A 23,018-nucleotide genomic window follows, 5' to 3' on the forward strand; every position below is an offset into this window, starting at 1 on the left:
CAGAGCACTAACAGCTGTCATAAAAACAGCATTAAACAAAGACTTTTAATTAAGCTTGTTTTAAAATTGGTAGTAAATATTTTAGCAAGCAGTTAAGGGTGTAAATACTTCAGTGTGGTGTTTGTGTAAATGACAGAACCAAAACATACACATAAATTATAAATCCTGATAAGGTAGTGTTGCATTAATAATAGGCATCCACCTCAATGTTTAAGAGAATTACAATCCATTCAATACCAAACAACCCTATATTATAAGGTAGAAAGGCAGATGAGACACAATTCATCTCCTGCATGAATTGCGACCAAAAAAATGGTCATAGCAAAATATAATTTTGTTTATAAATCTGGCCTGGAATCATCCCTGATAGCCATCTCTTAGGTGTAGAATCTAGGACCAGGTGATCTTGTTAAAAGAGAAGTAAAGGGTTTTTTTTTTTTTCAGATTCATACGTACCTTGATCCGATGCTGCATCTGTCCCCTGGCGCCTCTGCACTGAGAATAGAGCTTTGTGGAAGGAGGTGGATGGAGGGCGTGTGATCAACCGCTTACATCAAAACATATTTGGTTTAATCATGTATAATGGAATACAAACAAATAAATATAACCATCTGAATAATACAAATAATACTTTCATAAAAACAGGTGACAGAATATACACTGAAGGTTAAAATGGGGATATGCCCATATAGAGGCAGATGTTTAAACAAGGTTGACGCGTTTCGAAGGTGACCTCTTCATTAGAGCCTGAGAGAACGGGAACACAGTCTGTGTGAGCCAGTAGGCTGACATGTGTACATGAGGAGGAGTGGCTAGTAAGAGGGTATGTCCTGTGATGTATAGTTACTTATTCTGAGCTCCATAACAGTCCACGTCCAACGTAAGACAGTAAGACAGTCCAAGAACCGAATCAACAAATCCAGGTACAGGATACAGAGGAATGCGGAGTCCGTTAATCAAGTCGGGGTCAGATGCAGGGAGCAGGCAGGAGTCCAAAGCAAGCCAGTACGTAGAGTCAGGAGGTTCAGAGGAGTAAATAAACAAGCCGGGTCGGTACACAGGAGGTCAGGAAAACAGGAAACTCAATCACAGGAACACAGGAAGAGCTGATGATAATCCAGCGATGTGGCACTGTCAGTGGAACGTTTAAATAAACAAAGCGCCTGTATCACGTCGTGCGCGCACCATTCCGTTCGCGCGTACGCACAATTGCGGCATTGTCACGCATGCACATCCACCCGATCACGGCGCCAGGCGTTCGTCTAGTAACGGTATTGTACCTTCGTGTGTGCTGATGCACGTTAGCGTGACCTTGCCTGTGCTGGTTAGCTGACCTTGTGGAACTGTGCATGGGGATGCGTCTGTTTCCCTGACACTGTCATTCAAAGCTCACTGCTCTTTACCCTCTTCACTCATTGGAGCGCTGGGCTGTGGAGGAGGTGGGGGCAGCCAGCTCAGGCTCTCAGCGGCTCACTGAGAGGCTGAGCCGGGTGTCAGTCCATGCACCTGGCGGATCCAGACTTTATTGTTGCTATGACGTAGTGCCTGAACGGGCCCTGTGACATCAGCAGAGAACAGACTTCAGCCCGCTCTGCTGAAAACGGGTCACAGGAATGCACTCCTGTGATCCATACGAGAAGCACAGCCAAACGAGCTTTGGCTGTACTTCTTTAAGTATTTTTAATCGCATTTATTTTGCTGTTGCGTATTCTCAGTTTTTTGTCATATATTTTGTATAATTATAATTCTTGCACCTTTTTTCTTTTTGTTTCATTAAAACAATGCTTTAAATTTATTAAGCTGATTATCGAATTGCTCTAATCAAAAATGTAATAAACCTTGCATTCTGAGGAAAGATACCATGCTTTCATCCCTGTCTGGCATGGCAGTGGATGTCACAGACATTTCTTAAATCTTAAAGATCAGAATTGCTATAACCATTACTGTGAACAGTGCACATTTCAGTTAAAACTCTGTGCAGGGTGAGGCTGAAAGTGTTATTGTCACATGTCCGCAGCGCAAAATATTCTCAGTGTTACAAAATACATGTGAACATCCTTGTTTGTTAAAGGCAGACACATTTTCACAATTTTTGGTTTTATTCATTTTTATAAAATATTATCAAGAAAAAGTTTCTTCTGATGCAGATAAACACATTTGTTAAATCATCAGTATAATTAACTATTTTGTCTTTAGGTGAAATGGAAGAACTAGAGACTTTGTGGCTCACTGGCATTTGTCATAATGAGAAGAATGAAGTGATGAGCAGCCAGCTTGATATTGATAACATGGCAGGTGTTTTCTACATGCTGGCAGCAGCCATGGGTTTGAGTCTGATTACCTTTGTCTGGGAGCATCTATTTTACTGGAAACTAAGATACTGCTTTACTGGTGTTTGTACAGGAAAACCAGGACTACTATTTTCCATAAGTAGGGTAAGTTGAACCATAGAAAAAAATCAGGCTACTGTACAATGGTACTTTACAGTTTGAAATAGAACATAAATAAAAGTTTAGCTCAAATTTTGATTTCGGATTTAGCTCCCACCTCAACACTAAGGTTTTTTTTTGCTTTTTTCCCAGAGTACTTCATATCTCTCATTGTATTTTTTTCAGTGGCATAAACTGGCATAAACCATTGCTGGATATGGGAAGGTCACCATTTGAATTTCTGAGAGGAAAGTGGGGAAACCACTTTCTATTTAAGTGGGAACCTTTGTACATATGCACTTAACATTCTTTAAAGGCTGTTCTACTAGTGATATTTTATTTAGAGGTGGAGCCTATTAGACTAAGTCAGTCCATGTTTTCTTATAGGTTTTGGACACTACAACTATGAGTAGTTCTTGTCACGGTTCCTGACATGTTCCAAGGCTTCTCTGGACTTTTGGGTGTTCCCACTCACTTTTACCTGTCCCAGTTGCATTCCCCTGAAATAAAAATCAGGGACTCCCTCATAATGGCCACAACAGATAAGATATTCAGACCAATGAACTCCAGGAGTTTTCACTAAAAAAAATTACAAGAGATACAACAAACTATCAGAAGGTTTAAAGTGTTTGTAACCTTTTAAAAAAATTCACTGCCAGCCCCTCTCTTTTATGTAGCCAAAACACACAGTATAAGCGTTTGTTCAAAACGAAGCCTGTAAATACCTTATTTCAGATCTCTTCAGGCTGGTCATGTGACTCCCGGCTGCTCTCCTACCCCATCTACGGGCTACAGTGGGAGGGACCGAGATCTCCCTCTGACATCAGCCAGGGGAGATCACATGACCGCTGTGTTGGCCGCTCAGCCCCTCCTGCTGTAGCCCTTAGATGGGGTAGGAGAGCATCCAGGAGTCACATGACCAGCCTGAAGAGATCTGAAAAAAGGTATTTACAGGCTTCGTTATGTTATGGCTGCATAAAAGAGAGGGTCTGGCAGTGTATTTTTTTAACAGTTTACTTTGCTGCTCATTGTGGCAGAAGGGGGGGATGGAGACAGCTCACACACACACGAGCTGACAGGCAGGGAGGGAGGGGGAGAGAGGAGAGCTGTGGATGACAGAATCACGTAAACTAACCACAGTAATCAGGGCTCAGCAGCCATGATTACCATGGTCAGTGGGGGGACACAAAAACAGGCAGGATCAGACAGGTTTTTTACATCTTAGAGGGGGGCAGATTAGACAACACAAGCACTGTACTGTTTAATCTGCTATAAGGGAACAGGAGCTCTTTTTTTTTAGGGTTTAACTCTTCAGCATCATTTATTACACATAAATAGTAAAAGTGCATGGTTATTAATACTTTCTATACAACATTAAAATATTTCACAAAATAATTTATAGTGGGGAACCAAATCTACATTTTGAAAACTGAGTTCTCAACTATGAGACATATATAGAAATGCATAAATTAAGAGCAGGCTTACTTGGAGGCAGCTATTTCTCTTTAAATGTACAGCAGCACTCTAGAATCCTCTTTTTAGCTTAGTTTTAAATTGATCCTGAGATACTACCAGAGCAGGGAAATGTCAATTCGTCTGCGGACCCTCCCCAACACTTGAGATAAATGCTTTTCACTTGTCCCTCCATATGCCATGGCATACAGAAATTTCATATACAAAATATAGTACATGTTTGGAGAATGATCTTTTTTTACAGAGATTGCTCAGAATTGTGGATTTATCGCTGCATGCCATATAAAATGTGTATGTACCTTTATTGTTCTTTTGGTGATTTGATTCCACCAAAAACATCTTAATCACACCCAACTGCCGTTTTAGCACCTAAAGTAGAAGGAAAGGCTAAAATAACCACAGCTTTTAAAATTTTACAATTATGTGATCACACTGTTCTGGCTTAGACATGTGTCAATGCTGCAGCTGGTGGAAGAAAATTCTATCCCTGCTGACATGGGGGGAGCAATGAAAATCAGTGGGTGACATTACATGTAATTCAGCCCTGTTGTGGGAGTTAGAGCTATTTAGAGCTAGTTAGAGCTATTTTATTATGTGACAAAAAAAAATAAAAACCTCTATATTGTGTGCAGCATGTATAGTATCTCACAAAAGTGAGTACACCCCTCACATTTTTGTAAATATTTTATTCTATCTTTTCATGTGACAACACTGAAGAAATGAAACTTTGCTACAATGTAAAGTAGTGAGTGTACAGCTTGTATAACAGTTTACATTTGCTGTCCTCTCAAAATAACTCAACACACAGCCATTAATGTCTAAACTGCTGGCAACAAAAATGAGTACACCCCAAAGTGAAAATGTCCAAATTGGGCACAATTAGCCATTTTTCCTCCGCTGTGTCATGTGATTGGTTAGTGTTACAAGGTCTCAGGTGTAAATGGGGAGCAGGTGTGTTAAATTTGGTGTTATGGCTCACTCTCTCATACTGGGCACTGGAAGTTCAAAATGGCACCTCATGGCAAAGAACTCTCTGAGGATCTGAAAAAAAAGAATTGTTGCTCTACATAAAGATGGCCTAGGCTATAAGAAGATTGCCAAGACCCTGAAACTGAGCTGGAGCATGGTGGCCAAGACCATACAGTGGTTTAACAGGACAGGTTCCACTCAGAACAGACCTCACTATGGTCGACCAAAGAAGTTGAGTGCACGTGCTCAGCGTCATATCCAGAGGTTGTCTTTGGGAAATAGACGTATGAGTGCTGCCAGCATTGCTGCAGAGTTTGAAGATGTGGGGGGTCAGCCTGTCAGTGCTCAGACAATATGCGGCACACTGCATCAAATTGGTCTGCATGGCTGTCGTCCCAGAAGGAAGCCTCTTCTAAAGATGATGCACAAGAAAGCCTGCGAACAGTTTGCTGAAGTCAAGCAGACTAAGGACATGGATTACTGGAACCTTGTCCTCTGTTCTGATGAGACCAAGATAAACTTATTTGGTTCAGATGGTGTCAAGCGTGTGTTTCGCCAACCAGGTGAGTAGTACAAAGACAAGTGTGTCTTGCCTACAGTCAAGTGTGGTGGTGGGAGTGTCATGGTCTGGGGCTGCATGAGTGCTGCTGGCACTGGGGAACTACAGTTCAATGAGGGAACCATGATTGCCAACATGAACTGTGACATACTGAAGCAGAGCATGATCCTCCTCCCTTCAGAGACTGGGCTGCAGGGCAGTATTTCAACATAATGACCCCAAACACACCTCCAGGATGACCACTGCCTTGCTAAAGAAGCTGAGAGTAAAGGTGATGAACAAGCCAAGCATGTCTCCAGACCTAAACCCTATTGAGCATCTGTGGGGCATCCTCAAATGGAAGGTGGAGGAGCGCAAGGTCTTTAACAGCCACCAGTTCTGTGATGTTGTCATGGAGGAGTGGAAGAGGACTCCAGTGGCAACCTGTGAAGCTCTGGTGAACTCCATGCCCAAGAGGTTTAGGGCAATGCTGGAAAATAATGGTGGCCACACAAAATATTGACACTTTGGGCCCAATTTGGACATTTTCACTTGGGGTGTACTCACTTTTGTTGCCAGCGGTTTAGACATTAATGGCTGTGTGTTGAGTTATTAGAGTTATTTTGAGGGGACGGCAAATTTACTCTGTTATACAAAAAAAAATTGGTGTGGAGTTCACCTTAATATCCATACCAGACCCAAAGGGCCTGGTATGGATTGGGGGGGACCCCACTCTGTTTTTTAAATGATTTTTTATGTATATTGCTAGGATCTGGCAATACATTACAGTCGTGAGCAATTTTAAATTACATTTTTTCCTTTAAAAATATTTTGTGGTACCTTTCTAAACATGGGGGAAATGTGCTACTTTACAGGCAGACTAAGGGACCCCCCCCCCCCCAGGCATGATATTTAAAGGAATATTTCATTTTTATTGTTTTACTTTAAGCATGGTCTCTAACATCCACCAGCTCTGTGATGTTGTCATGGAGGAGTGGACGAGGACTCCAGTGGCAACCTGTGAAGCTCTGGTGAACTCCATGCCCAAGAGGGTTAAGGCAATGCTGGAAAATAATGGTGGCCACACAAAATATTGACACTTTGGGCCCAATTTGGACATTTTCACTTAGGAGTGTACTCACTTTTGTTGCCAGCGGTTTAAACATTAATGGCTGTGTGTTGAGTTATTTTGAGGGGACAGCAAATTTACATGGTTATACAAGCTCTACACTCACTACTTTACATTGTAGCAAAGTGTAATTTCTTCAGTCTTATCACATGAAAAGATATAGTAAAATATTTACAAATATATGAGGGGTGTACTCACTTTTGCAAGATACTGTACATGAGCCGGGGAAGCAACATTTTAAACCTTGAAAATGTTTGCTTTTTCTTCTGCTTTTATTATCAGACTGTCTGTATTGCCTTACAGCACCTTATCAGATTCTTACTTCATTATTCACATGACCTTTTTCACTGGTAGCCTCCCTGACGGTAATCTCGAGTGTGGCTCGGGGTTAAATTTCAGTCCCATTAGCGGTAACCCCGAGCCACACTCGGGATTACATTGCAGGATCCTGGTGCGGCATAACTTACCTTGTCCCCAGGATCCTGCAATGTCCCCCCGCTGTGTCTGCAGGCTCTGCCCTCCTCCAAAGCCTCTCTTTGCCAGGCTTTGTTCCCTGCGAGCGTCGCGATGCACGGGGGCGGAGCCTGGTGGCAAATTAAAAAAATGTAAAAATCATAACACATACAGTACTGTAATCTTACAGATTACAGAACTGTATGAAATTATTTCACATCCATTTTGTCGTAAGTGCTTTGGCCCATGCCCTGCATGCAGTTTTATGTTATATATACTGTTCTTTCTGCCTGGAAACTGGAGATTGTCCATAGCAACCAAAAAGTGTCCCTTTATGTCAAAAGTGGCTTTATATCAGCTAGAAAACAGCGATAGAAAATTAGAACACTTGCAGAATTGAGTGATAGTGAATCGTGGGGAAATTTTATTATTATTATATTATTATTTTTTTATTATATTATAATTTATGTTTTTGTGTTTCAAACTTCATCATACCCGGGATATCTACTAGACTCTTGTTGGACAGATTTAAGTGTGTTATTGTTTTTACAGGCCTACAATATAAAACGCCAAATTTCCATGCAAAATAATTGTACCGCTTTCAGCAACTAAAATCCTAATTAATCATACCGCCAGGGAGGTTAAATATGACTGATTGCTGTGAAGCTTTGTACACGTGTGTTTTTATTAAAGTCACCTTAATAAATAGAACCCAAACTTCTTTGAAGCAGGAAGTGGTAAGAGGTTCACTTCCCTGTGTCTTTACCTTATTTAAGAATGAAGTACTAAACAAGCTCCTCTGAAATTTTGAAACTAAGCTGTAGGCAAATTAAACATTTTTTTTTTAGATATTAAATGAAATTGGCAAAAAATCATAAAATGATATATATAGCTACATCTGATGATGAAGAACATAACTTTTTTTTGTGTTTGTATTATTTTATAGGGTATTTACAGCTGTATTCATGGAGTGCATATAGAAGACAAAAGGAAATCTCCAGATTTTAGTTTTACTGCATCTCAAACAAACATGTTAAAATTGTTGAGATCATCAAAAAACATGACTAATTTAAGCAATCTAAACTCATCCCAATGTAATTCTCCCAAAAGAACAACTAATTATATTCCAAGAGGGTCTCTGTTGATGGACATGGTGCTAGATAAGGGAAATCTAATTTATTCAGATAACAGACCTTTCCAGCAAAAAGAGATATATATTGAAAATGCACATGATCTCTCCATTCTACCTAGCAACCGCCATATGGACAATCTTAACAATTACGTGTTTCAAGGTCAACACCCCTTAACATTAAATGAATCCAACCCCAACACAGTTGAGGTTGCTGTTAGTGCAGACCCCAAAGCAAATTCAAGACCAAGGCAACTTTGGAAAAAGTCTGTAGAGACTTTAAGGCAGAATCAGGGTTCAATCAATGAAAATGGAAATGAAGATCCCAAACCATCCAGCAAAAACAAGCACTTTCTTCCAGAGGATGGGCATTTTTCTGATGCATCTGACACATCAAGTAGAGCAACCTGCCAGGTAGACACTGAAAACAATGGCAAATCTCACAAGAGTAAGGAAAATTTAAAGAAACGATCTATATCAAAGTATCCTAGAGACTGTAGTGAAGTTGAGTTGTCTTATTTAAAAAGTAAACAAAGTTCTGCTCGGGATAAAATTTACACCATCAATGGGGACAAGGAGCCTAATTTTTTAGTGGAGCAACCTCAGTATGGTGACAATGCCCCTGCTCAGGAGGAAGGGGAGTACCCTGAGGTGTATCAAGATCAAAATGACAATTACAAAAAGTCAGATTCTTCTCTTCGTATTAATAGGACTCCTTTGCACAATGAGGAAAGTCTTCCAAACAATGATATTCAGTACAAATTATTTAATAAACATTATAGTTTAAAAGAAAAGAATGCATCTATAACAGAAATCAATGACAGGCATAGGCAAAACTTGACCCATTGCCGAAGTTGTCTTTCTAATGTACCCAGTTATACTGGTCACTACTCAACCAGGTCTCCTTATAAATGTGATGACTGTCTACATATAGGAAACCTTTATGACATTGATGAAGACCGAATGCTACATGAGACCGCTAATTCTGTTCATTCTGAAGATGTTTTTGAGCACAACTGGGTCGAGAACAATGCTCTACAGTTTCAGAAGAAGAACAAGTTAAGAATCAATAGGCAGCATTCTTGTGATAACATAAATAAACCGAGGGAGATAGATGTTGGAAGGCCATCCCGTAGTATAAGCTTGAAAGACAAAGAACGCTATTTGCAAGAAAGCCCTTTTGCTAACCTCCTTATTGTTCCCTCAGAAAAACTATTGGGAAATAAGACTCCACTTTATACACACTCTTTAAAGGAAACTAAGCGAAGCAGATCCCTTTACACAGATATTTCCTCTGAAAACCCTTTCCTACATTCTTATCAGGAGAACCAAAACCTGAGTCGTGGACAGAGCTCTTCTGACATTTATAAACAATCTACATCATTTAAAGCAAGAAATGATAATTATTTAAGGTCATCTATTAAATCTACCACTTCATATTCCTCAAGGGATGGACGGGTACCCAATGACATGTGTGTTTCTGAGTATGTCATGCCTTATGCTTCAAGCAAGAATAGTATGTGCCCAGCTCCAAGGGTTGCAAATTCCTGCAGCAATAGACGTGCATTTAAGAAAATGCCTAGTATTGAATCAGATGTTTAAATGTTTACTGTATGTCTCATGTCTTGCGCAAAATGAAAAAAAAAGGAAAAAAAGTATAGCTGCCAACAGAATCCAAGATTAATGAACAATGCTTAGGTAAAGCAATGTTAGCTTTCTCAGTACATAATATTCACAGGGCTTCCATTCATTCCAGTCTACCTGGGATAATTTGCTTTTGTTTACTGGATTTATTTAAAATATTTTCAAACAACCTAAAGGCATGATGGCTCTAGACTAATGAGCAATCATAAAGAAAAATACAAATGTCGAAATGCACTTAACTCCCAAACAATATTCCCTTCTGTAGTGATTATAAGTCATGTGAAATTGTTTTCTTTACTGTGGGAGCTCTGAATTCTCTGTAGGGAAACAGAATATACCTGTAAGATAACATAGCTCTTTTGTCATTAACCTTACTACAGAAGAGTAAACTAAGCCATGACATAGGCCAACACTGAAAATGCAATCTGATTAAATATTGGCAGCTAATATTTTATGTGTTTTACACACTAAGACATTACTATACTATTCGAAAACACATTGTATGTTGTCGGCTATTGTTTTTACTAGCAAAATAAGCAATACTGTATGCATGTAGTTTAAGAGAAAGAAAATATTTTCTGTAGATAGACTACAAGGAGCTGACAAAAATTACTTTTACTTATAGAATTAAAAAGAAAAAAATCAATGATTTTCACAATATTTGTGTATAAATGCAGATAGTGTAGACTAAACTAGATTGAAGAGTTTTCATTTATAACATTTTGTTCATGCTACTGTAGACATTTTTTATTCACAGACAGTAGATTTGTGACATGGTCACAACTAGTTTTAAACAGTTTTATTTTTTTTAATCCAAAACTCTAGTAATTCATTTCAGTTATTTTTTAAAAGATTTATCCAGTCAATGTTACATTATTTACATTTATTTTCTAAACTTACAAAGTAGGGTATAACAGCCTAAAATCTTACAGATATTCCACACTGCTACCTTATGTATATATACGTGTATAGTACACCAAATGACTGCTACATTTGTAGATATATCAGTTGAGTGCATAGCTATAGATCTATATTTAAATATCAGTACAGATGTAGCAACATTCTGTAATTTTATTGGGGTAAAATAATTTACCGTGATACCACAGTTGATCTCGTAAAAAATGTTTTTCTCATTAAGGAAACAAATGTTTATCTTTAGTAGCTACACCTGAAATGTTGATGTGTAGCACTTAAATCAGTGCATGGTAGTCTACATCTGCATGCCTTTATGTTTATTGTACAAAGGAATTCCATATTGACAAATGTCTGAAAGGTTATTCCTTGACCTTGTATAAAACACTTGTGCCATGTTGTCAGTGGACAAAAGGACTTCTTTGGAGTGGAATATTACACTATTGGTGTCATTAGTAAAAAATAAAAATTACAAAAAAAATGAAGAAACAGAACATGGAAGTTTGACTATTGTCCTTAGCAGCCAGTCCTATTTCCAGTTGTCATATGTCATTCTGACATACAATAGGATATGAAAAAACAGTTATCTGGTAGTCACCTCCGGTAAAATAGACACATTTCCTTTTCTTCATTCTTTTTTAACAATTTAGCCTTTCTGGGTTTGGCTACTGTCCATTGTGTTTTCAGATCACAATTTGAAATCAACATTCTGAAATATTTGCTGGATATCCTAAAAAGTAACTTTACCCGACACAGCACTACACATGGTATTTTTAAATGTCTATTTAATTAAATCCAGTTGACAAGTTTGGAGGTAAGGTTTATGAAGGCTAGCCTATTTAACACAGTCCCCTACTCTATATACACAAACAATTAGAATTATACATTCTATAAAATACTAAATTCCCAACTTAAGTTTTGTGCTGAAAAATGTTAGGGCTTATATATTTTTTTTAATATTGAACATTTGGTCAGGCACTGAATTGATACATCATTTATTCTTGATTCTGCAAAAAAAAAAATCCTTTTTGGCATTAGCAATCTTCAGAAACACAAGAACTTTCATGGGCAAAAATGTATAACATGCATGTGCATGTATATTAAAGGGAATTAGAGTGTTTGTAGTAAGCACACATTTTAAATGGTTAGTGTAACTTTACCCAAAAATATTTGTTTGTGCCTTTCAAATTGTACATGCTTGTTTTGCAATATTTTAATGATTGTACTTTATATAAATTTGTAGATTCTCCTTTTAGTGGTTATCTTTATAATAGGGAATGTGGTTAGAAGATTTTTTTTTAATAAACCTAAAAATACACTAAGTTCGGCAGCTGATTGCTAATAGCATAAGCAATCAGTTCATACTGTTTTCATGTTTTCATAGCAATATTATTTTCCAACATTGCCTGGGGCTTCCTACCACTCATCCCTTTTCTGGACTGTTGCATAAATGCAGTCACAGTCTTCCCCTACAATGCAATTTGCTCAATGAAGGTGGCAGGAGGCACTAGAGAATGATTTTGTTACAGGTCTTGCTATCTGCTGACAGCTGCAGGTATTTCCACATGTTTACTTTAAAAGAGATCACAGAAGTACACTTATTTCTGCACCCCTGTTACCCAGATTCATCCGACTACAAGCTAAGGTTCACTGTCAGCTAACATCAAAGAGCCGGTCCAAGCTCTGCAGGGAACCAAAAATCATGTGGGGATCTGCCCAGATGCCTGATCGGCAGCTGGCTCAGATTCTCAGCACAGTGACTGACAGTCACCGGATGCCTGCTCAGTGAAGACTGAGAACTGAGCGATCATCGGTCATGTGATCACTCAGTTCTTGGTCTTAGAGCTGTCAAAGTACAGCTGCAGCATCAGATTGATGCTGCAGCCATCTAGGTGAGTACAGTATGTATGTTTATAGTTTTCCAATCCCACACTTCTTCTTTAATGAATATTGCAGTAAGATCACACAGCCTTATTGTGGAGTCTATTTTCAATCAAATCAGAAATAACAGGGGGAAAGCACATTCAATGTGCAGATCTGCTAAATAGGAAGCAAAGCCAGCATACAGCATGAATGAATAGATATGGCTGCTCCAACATACATATGTTAACTCACTGTATACATAGACAGACTATTTAATACTTACTAATTATTTGCAAATTAGTTCTCTGCAAAATAGAGAACTAAAATAATTACACGACACTCTAATTTTGCTACTTGGACAATCTGAGGCCTAGCCATGAAGTTAAATCTGAAATATTTAATTTAAGAAGTGTAGCCTGAATAGGTATTTATAAAGGCAGAATTGTAGATCTACCAGTTCCAGTTATTTGAATACATAACTTCTTAGAATGTTTAATGTTGAACTCCAGGCAAACCACTAAATACACAGCTGTAATATATAGGTATGGTAGCTATCTTACTTGTGAAAGGATTTGTAATTCTGCACATTCAATCTTGAAGCGATTGTAAACCCTCAACTTGTAAAACAACCTATTCAATCTACAAATAGAAATGAAAGGCATAACAACATTTCTGCATAGATATACAAAACATTATAAATACCTTTTTTCTCCTTTTTCATAAGTGATCACATTCCCTCTATCCTCAGCTGCATAAGAGCTAGGGCAGGAGAAACAGCAGTACAATGAACTTCCCAGTGAAAGGCTGTGCAGGGTAGTGTGCCAGGACAAGTCTGATAATTAGAGGAGAGCACACTAAGTTCCTAGCATAGCTAGAAAATTGACCATGGTGTGTTCTCCTGCTTTGTGTGGTTAGTTTTTAACAGGAAAGCAGAGGGACTGGCAGGAACACCAGGGATTTCACGGAAATGAAGCAATACAAAGAGAATAGGATACTTTTTCACACATGTACATGGTACAGCAGGCACATATCAGGAATATGAAATGTTGGGTTTACGTATTCTTTAAGACATACACAACCTCGCACATTTAGAACTGATCGCGGCTGTAATGAATTGTCGGGTCTCGGCAATATAGCTGAAACTCATTGAAAAATGGCATGGCCCCCCCCCCCAGTCCATTACCAGGCCCTTTGGGTCTGTTATGAATATTAGGGGGAACCCCAAACCCAAAATTTGAAAAAAATTGTGTGGGTGTACCCCAAAATCCATACCAGGCCCTTCAGGTCTAGTATGGAAATTAAGGGGAACCCTGCGCCAATTTTTTTAAATGGCGTAGGGGTCCCCCCAAAATCTTCACTCAGCGGGAGCCTCCCATTGAGGCAGAGCTGTTGCATTTATTTTCTTTTTTCGGTTCATCGGACGGCATCATAGACATCGTGGGACATTTTAATTTTTTTTATTTTTTAATAAAGGACTTGTCCCAAAGTATCTCCTGTCTTTTTTACTATTTTTGACACTTTTTTTTGTGAAATGGTAGAGGTACAATGTACCCCTTACCAATTCACATGGGGGGCAGGATCTGGGGGTCCCCTTGTTAAAGGAGGCTTCCAGATTCCTATAAGCCCCCCTCTTGCATACCCCCATAACCACCGAGCAAGGGTTGTGGGGATGAGGCCCTTGTCCCCATCAACATGGGTACAAGGTGCTTTGGGGTGCTACTTCAAAGCACCCTCCCCCTGTTGAGGGCATGTAGCCTGGTACGGTTCAGGAGGGGGGGGCACTCCCTCATCCCCCCTCTTTTCCTGAGGCCTGCCAGGTTGCATGCTCAGATAAGGGTCTGGTAAGGATTTTGGGGGGACCCCTACGCCATTTTTTAAAAACTTTGGCGTAGGGTTCCCCTTAAATTCCATACCAGACCTGAATGGTCCTTTAGAAATGTAATTTTGCTGTGGTTCTGTTATAAACACGGGAAAACTGTGCCACTTTACAGGCATAATATAGACACCCCCAGGCACGATATTTAAAGGAATATTTCATTTTTATCGTTTCACTTTAAGCATTATTAAAATCACTGCTCCCGAAAAAAAAGTCAATTTTTAAAACTTTTTTTGCATTGATACATGTCCCCTGGGGCAGGACCCGGGTTTATGACAATAACTTGCATATAAGCATTTAAAATGAGCACTTTTGATTTTTAATGTTAGTGTCCCATAGACTTTTAATGGTGTTCCACGGCTTTCGAATTTGCTGCGAACACCACACATTGTTCGTTGTTCACCGAACGTCTGAACAACTAAAGTTTGGCCCGAACTTATGCTTGAGCGAACCGTTCACCCATCCCTAGCCAGGAGCACTGGTGCAGAGCCCAGAAAGAGAAGGATCAGGGCTGCTCTGTGCAAAACCGCTGCACAGAGTAGGTAAGTATAACACGTAAAACGATGGGGTAAACTGTTCAATCTCTGTATTTGCGGACAATGCTAAGCCAAGCAGGGCAATAACTTCTCCGCAGGATGTGGAAACCTTGCAAAAAGATCTGAACAAATTAATGAGGTGGGCAACTACATGGAAAATGAGGTTTAATGTAGAAAAATGTAAAATAATGCATTTGGGCGGCAAAATATGAATGCAATCTGTACACTGGGGGGAGAACCTCTGGGGGAATCTAGGATGGAAAAGGACCTGGGGTCCTAGTAGATGATAGGCTCAGCAATGGTATGCAATTCCAAGCTGCTGCTAACAAAGCTAACAGAATATTGGCATGCATTAAAAAGGGGATCAACTCCAGAGATAAAATGATAATAATGAGTATGCTGTCCAGTTCTGGGCGCCAGTCCTCAGGAAGGATGTACTGGAAATAGAGCAAGTACAAAGAAGGACAACTAAGCTTATAAAGGGTCTGTCGGGTATTGGTTATGAGGAAAGGTTGCGAGCCCTGAACTTATTCTCTCTGGAGAAGAGACACTTGAGAGGGGATATGATTTCAATTTATAAATACCGTATTGGTGACCCCACAATAGGGATAAAACTTTTTCATGGAAGGGAGTATAACAAGATACGTGGCCACTCATTAAAATTAGAAGAAAAGAGGTTTAACCTTAAACTACATAGAGGGTTCTTTACTGTAAGAGCGGCAAGGATGTGGAATTCCCTTCCACAGGTGGTGGTCTTAGCGGGGAGCATTGATAGTTTCAAAAAACTATTAGATAAGCACCTGAATGACTGCAACATACAATATACAATGTAATTCTGACACATAATCACACACATAGGTTGGACTTGATGGACTTGTGTCTTTTTTCAACCTCACCTACTATGTAACTGCTATTTTTTTTTAAAGTTGCCTTTAATATCACTTTAATCACATTCAACTGGATCTGTTCTGTAAAATTGAACACATTTTGTAGCATATCCCAGCCACTTCCTTAGCTCTAATGAGTGTCAGGAATATACTCCAACATTTATATTTACACACAGACACCTTCATGCAGTCACTATGGAATGTGTCGAGGAAGATGTTGATTGATGTCGAGGAAGAACAAGATCTGAGGTGTGAAAGTGGTGTCAGGCAAGTTGTACAGTTGTTAATCCTTCAATTAACATGGCCTAAAGTGTCAAATTGCTAGGGCAGAGATGTTAAAATCGCTCTGTATGTAGAAGATAGATAGTGAAGGCTCCACCCCTGTTAAGGGAGGGTTGTTCCACTTTAACATAGCCTCACTGTCCTTGAAAGAACGTCTTTTTCCTTGAAGTGTAGAAAAACCGTCTTGAATTGTAGAATTTGCCCTATTGTTTTAATAGTTTGTTTATTTTTACTAGATATTTATTTTGTAGCCACCAATTGTGTTTTTTTATCCACAATAAATTGTATGCTGTATTATATTTGGAGGCAGCAGGGTTGGCTTACTAAGGGAATAAAGCATGTTCTTTTGCAAAGTGAATTTTCATTTTGCAAAGGGAATTTTCATTTTGTTTAATAAATGTGGTTAAAAGAGTTTTTAAACACTTTTAACACTAGCTGTGTTCAAAATTATTTATTTATATGTATAAATATTTAACCACGTTCATTTGTGTGTGTGTTTTTAATACCTTTCTGAAAGTCAGCTTTAAACATAGACTTGTATATCTTTATCTTGTTGTATACCATTTAAATGACTGAAATGCATGGGTAGTAGTCAAACCTTCTCCACCACAATAACACGGAAAAGTTATTTCTACATGTGATGGGGATTAACAAAGTGTAGAAAAGTGTAGGGTTCCCCTCCCCATACACATCCTATCTTTCAGAAGCATATAGAATGTAAATTATCACAGATGCTGGCTACAAAAAAATTATGACATGTGAACTGAAAACCTTTGTTTAAAGAACCTATTTATTCTGATTAAATCTGCATTGGTAGGCAAGGCTTTAACAGTCATGAGATGCTTTATTGTTGGTCCAGTATGAGTATATAAGCATTGACGGTGGGTGATCACCTCTATACCTAGTCCTCTATTAACTAAAGAACGTTTCTAATACAAGACTTTTTAATAAAAATGATTAAAAGCAAACATGCTTTTTCTCACCTTTGAAAATTACATACATTGCTTACATTTTCTTATGTTAATAATCTAAAACACTGAAAGTAATTAAGTGTTTTTTTTTATTTTTTGCTTAACTGATTGTAAGGTTCAGGCTTATAACTGCAGCTCCACTAATTTTAAAGGAAGCAAGTACTTTCCAGGTGAGCGTGTTTGTGCACCTTCAAACCTCTCACAAGACTGTTCAAAATCATTGTCGACAGCCATGCATTCGTTGGTATTCCTGTTTTGTGTGTGCGGGAAGACTTTCTGATCTGACCATGTAAGTCACCTAATCATAGAAGCTGCTGGACCTCCATAAAGCAGTAATGGCTGTGGGTAGGGATGGGCTTTATGTTCAGGTCAAACACGAGTTCGACTCAAACATTGTCTGTTTGCCCATTCGCCGGATAGCGAACAATTTGGGGTGTTCGCTGCAAATTCGAAAGCCGCGGGAACACCCTTTAAAAGTCTATGGGAGAAATCAAAAGTGCTAATTTTAAAGGCTTATATGCAAGTTATTGTCATAAAAAAGTGTTTGGGGACCTGGGTCCTGCCCCAGGGGACATGTATCAGTGCAAAAAAAAAAAAAAAAAAGTTTTTTCGGGAGCAGTGATTATAACAATGTTTAAAGTGAAACAATAAAAGTGTAATATTCCTTTAAATTTCATACCTGGGGGGTGTCTATAGTATGCCAGTAAAGTGGTACATGTTTACCGTGTTTAGAACAGTCTGAGTGCAAAATGACATTTCTAAAGGAAAAAAAGTAATTTAAAAGTACTAGCGCTAGCGCCGGCTATAATGAATTGTCGGTCCGGCAATACACATAAAAGTTCATTGATAAAAATGGCATGGGATTTCCCCACAGGGGAACCCGAACCAAAATTAAAAAAAAAAAAAAAAAATGCGTGGGGGTCCCCCCAAATTCCATACCAGGCCCTTCAGGTCTGGTATGGATTTTAAGGGGGACCCTGTGCCAAAATTAAAACAAAAAAATGGCATGAGGTTCCCCCAAAAATCCATACCAGATCCTTATCCAAGCACGCAACCTGGCAGACCGCAGGAAAAGAGGGGGGACAAGAGAGCACCCCCCTCCTGAACCATACCAGGCCACATGCCCTCAACATTGGGAGGGTGCTGTGTGACTTGGTAATGGGGTACAAATGTACCCCTACCATTTCACAAAAAAGTGTCAAAAAGCTTAAAAAAGACAAGAGATGGTTTTTGACAACTCCTTTATTAATTTCTTCTTCTTTGCCCGATTCTTCTTTGTTCTGGTCTTCCTTCGGTGTTCTTCTTCTTCCTCCATCTTCTTCTTCCCCCGCTTCTTCCTCTGCTTCTTCCTCTGGTCTTCTCGTCCGGCATCTTCCTCTGGCTTCTTCTTCGCTTCGTCCTTCGACCTGCCTCAGTGGGAGTCTTCCGCTGTGTGACGCTTCTGTTCAGGTGACAGTTCTTATATAATGTAGCGCGGGGCCACCCGGTGACCCAGCCCCCTCTGACGCATGGGGACTTCCCTATGGCTTCCCCCATGTTGTCAGAGAGGGGCAGGGTCATGGACTCCGCCCCCTCTGACAACACAGTTTTCATTGATAAAAACGACTTTTATGTGTATTGCAGGACTGACAATTCATTATAGTCGGCGCTAGTGCTAGTACTTTTAAATGACTTTTTTTCCTTTAGAAATGCCATTTTGCACTCAGACTGTTCTAAACACGGGAAACATGCACCACTTTACAGGCATACTATAGACACCCCCCAGGTATGAAATTTAAAGGCATATTACACTTTTATTGTTTCACTTTAAGCATTATTAAAATCACTGCTCCCGAAAAAATTTCCGTTTTTAAAACTTTTTTTGCACTGATACATGTCCCCTGGGGCAGGACCCAGGTCCCCACACACTTTTTATGACAATAACTTGCATATAAGCCTTTAAAATTAGCACTTTTGATTTTTCATGTTCGTGTCCCATAGACTTTAACAGTGTTCGCGTGTTCAAACAAGGTTTTTGCCTGTTCGCATGTTCTGGGTGCGAACCGAATGGGGAGGTGTTCGGCCCATCCCTAGCTGTGAGTTAAAGATAAAGATAAAAAACGAAGATTATCATCAAGCAAATTTTGCAGCTCCGGTATGCGACCATTTTGTTTTTTTATCTATTGTGGACGGTGGTGAGTATGCAGTCAGCCTGGAGCAGTGTGCTCTCTCTTGGTTTTGGATTTGATGACTGCGAGTTTGACCCTTGCATCCTCAGTAACCTGCAGGATAGCAACTATTTACAGGTGTACAGAAAACTAAGCAGAATGGCAGTATATTAGAAGGGATGTGCTGGAACTTGAGAGAGTCCAGAGAAGAGCAACAAAACTAATAGATGGTCTGGAGGAGCTCAGTTATGAGGAACAATTACAATCATTAAACCTACTCTTTCTGGAGAAGAGACATTTAGAAGGGGCTAGGATAATGATATCCATTTTTTTAATGGCGATTCCTGCATTGGGAGAAAACTATTCAGTCTCAGGTCACTCAAGAAGACACAGGGCGACTCAATTAATTAGACGAGAAGCGGTTCTACCTTAAATTGCGTAATATTTTTTTTTACTATTAATGCAGTAAGGATGTGGAACTCCCTTCCACAATTGGTGGTTTCAGCAGGAAATTTCACTAATTTAAAAACTTCTTAGATGGGCACCTTATTGAACAAAATATACAGGGATATGGGAAGAGGTAGAGACATAATATACACACCCACATAAGTTAAACTGAATGGACTGGTGTCTTTATCCAACCTTATCAACCATGTAACTAAGTATATGAGCCACCATATCACACACTATTCAGTACAATTATCAGTAATTGAGGAGAGGATGCGTATTTCAGGGAAGGGGGATAAACCCTTTGTACATTTACTCTGGTCAAGATCAGGGCTACACTTTAATTAAAGTGGATAGTTATCTTTGAATCTGTGAAACTTGGATTCAGTGTGCGTCTTAACATATATACATTTATGTAGCATTAGGGGTGTGTGTGTGTATATATATATGTTTTTATTCTAGCCCCTTGCTAATGATTACTCAGGGCTGTATAGTAATTTCGTACTTCTCTTATTTAATTTTTTTTTGTCTCCATAACTGTACATAACACAATAGAACCATTATCATCTATTGTGAATATTTGTGACCTAGCTAAGGTTTTAACATTCATACATGCCACAAAATGTATGTAATCAAATAAGGAATGCCAGATTTATTTGCATGGTTCTAAACTTCTCCCATTTTGTTCACTGTCTTATTTTAATTAAATTTATACCGTGTATGACCATAACGCATCCAAAACTGTAATGAAAGAATAATAATTTAGTACATTTAGTACAAATTTGGTATCCGTGGTATGTCAGTCACTACGTTTTCCCTTTTAGTATTAAACTATTACTTGTAACACCACACATTATGAATATCATGAATAAGATAATTGCATTTTCCACACTAAACCTACTGATATATCCATTGTTTATAACCATGTTTTATAATAAACTGTTTCCCAAAATGTGGCAAGCTCAACAGTGTCTGTGTTATATATTACTTTTTTCTCATGGTAAAGACCATATTGATCAAACAAACTTTACTAAAGGAATGACAGAAAGAGTTCATGATTTTTGAAACTACCACTCATTATCTAAAATGGTTAGTGATGTTATTACTTGAAAATACAGTAAGAGTACGAACAACTATACTACTGTATAAAGCAGTGCAAAGTGCAAGCAGGTATTTGTATGTAAAACGTAACAATGAACTTTTGTTTTCCTTATTTTGGCTCTTATGATTATACCATTCAAATCATTTTGTTATATTTGTTTGATAAGTGCAAAACACTTCTTTTCATGTGAGAAATTCAGGACTGTCCTGTGTCATTTGCACCCTTCTTTTGTTATATCAAGGACAGTACTTAACTTTGCTAGTTCTTTACGTGGAATCTACAGACTGGTATTTCTATGTTATGGAGGTAGGAGAGTGGGTGGATGTGAGTAAATTGGCAAAAGAAATCTGTGCAGGGTTGACACTACTCTGTCCACAAATATGCTGTGTATTGTTAGCCTACAACAGGACTTAGGAGCACAGTGCAATTCTGACAGAGCAATAGGTATCTTTCTGTATTTTCAGGGCCTTTAAATGGTTAAAATATGAGGACATTTGCATGTATTTGCAAAGATATACTGTGCATGTTTTTTTCTTTAATTTGCTCTGACATACATTTTAACACATTTTATGACAATAAACTGAAATCTGATTTTTTGCTATGGGTTTTTGACTTTGCAATGCCTTGCTGAATATTCCCAACTTCTGCCATGTTGTTTCAAACAATATAAAAGTGCCAAAATCATTATACTTTCATATGTACTGTATGCTGTTCTTGTAAGGTCCTATATACAAAGCTATGTCAAAGTCATAATATTTTGTTTCACTTGTTACAGTTTTTTTGGGTCATTTACAAAATAGCATACTTGCAGACAGCATAATGAATATTCACACACATTCAACAAAGAAGAGAAATAAAAATCAGCCTTGTTACAAATCTGCTTGGTTGTTTTTCTACGTATGAATGTTCGCTTTGCAAAAAACATTTTCATGTAATCTTTCCCTATACCCTGATGTCAGAGTGATTGAACTATGTAACTATGTGAACCATGTAACCCTGATTTCAGTCTGATCTGCTGCATACCCTGCATGCAATTCAAGCAGCAGAACTACCTGCAGTACAAAACACTGGGACTATGGGACAAAAGGTACTATCACTGGAATTCAACAAATGGGCACCCCTCAGAACCAGACTGAAGATTCACAGGTAGCTGCTGCATCACTTGCCCTATCATATAAGGACCCACATCCTTCAATCACTCCCTACACAATCACATGAATTTAATCTGCTTTCAGGAAAGCTGGCTAACATTCCCAAAGACCTACAGACATTATCGGACATAACTGTTCAATAAGCTTTAGCCTACTCCTCACTGGAGCAGTGAGGGATGCCTCTAGAGAAGGGACAAGATGAAAGTCACAGACAATTTCAATAGACTCAACTTCACATACAATAGGTGACTTAAAGAACAAGAGTTGCCAAACCAACATTGACATCAGGGCATTCCCAAGGCAGCCGCTGGTGCTGATCTTATGGCGACAGTGACAGGTATCCTCAATACCTATTAGACAAATGAACATCCATTGCTCTACAACTTGATAGGTTTTATAGGCTGGGTCCTGTCAGACCTAACTGGGGAAAACCCAGAGATGACCTGTGAAGGGTCTACTTCTATTGAATCAAAGAAGAAATTACGTGCCAGGCTTCGGGTTAAACTTTGATGGAGCTGAGATCACCTTCTGCCATTGCAAATGTACTGAGCACTCAGATCTCTGCTGTACTTACTGAGTAGTGTAGATGCCTCTTACATATGAGTATACCCATTTTACCTCCTGATCCATAAAGCCAGCAAAACTTTCTGCCTACATTAGCTGGTTAAACTCCTTGATATGTTCTCCTTCGTGAAAGTTCCCCCGATGGAGATTCCACACCAGCTGGAGGTGGACCTTTCACCACAGAAGTTAGTTCCTCCCCAGAGATCTCAATTCTCCAGCTCCAGGAGACCCATCCATAGACAACCTCAGCCAAGGACAACAAGCGGTAACTGTGAGATCTGCATCAAGGGACCACTGAAATTTCCTTTTCCCCACTCCTAACTCTACAGCTTACCCATTTCGGTTTTAAAAACTCTTATCCACCTCCCAACTTGATTAATCTAACTGCTCAACTATGGATCTGATAAGCAAGAAACAGGACCTTTAAATAACAATCACACAGACCCAAAACACGGAACAGTTCTTTTTAACCTGCATCCCGGGCAAGGCTACAGTAGACCACCCCAGACCCTGCTC

General features: G+C 39.0%; 1 protein-coding gene across 1 annotated transcript in view; it reads left to right on the forward strand.

Moving 5' to 3' along the window:
• The window catches only part of GRIN2A (glutamate ionotropic receptor NMDA type subunit 2A), a 1,538,644-nt gene extending 1,517,001 nt beyond the window's left edge, over positions 1–21,643 (forward strand). Inside the window, exons 10-11 of the mRNA XM_073591222.1 lie at positions 2,197–2,435; positions 7,938–21,643. Of these exons, the coding sequence (XP_073447323.1) occupies positions 2,197–2,435; positions 7,938–9,722 (2,024 nt within the window). The 3' untranslated portion in view covers positions 9,723–21,643. The remainder of the gene's footprint in view (positions 1–2,196; positions 2,436–7,937) is intronic.
• Positions 21,644–23,018: the final 1,375 nt, after the last annotated feature.

Source organism: Aquarana catesbeiana, linkage group LG06 (assembly GCF_042186555.1).
Source record: "Aquarana catesbeiana isolate 2022-GZ linkage group LG06, ASM4218655v1, whole genome shotgun sequence".
NCBI lineage: Eukaryota > Metazoa > Chordata > Amphibia > Anura > Ranidae > Aquarana > Aquarana catesbeiana.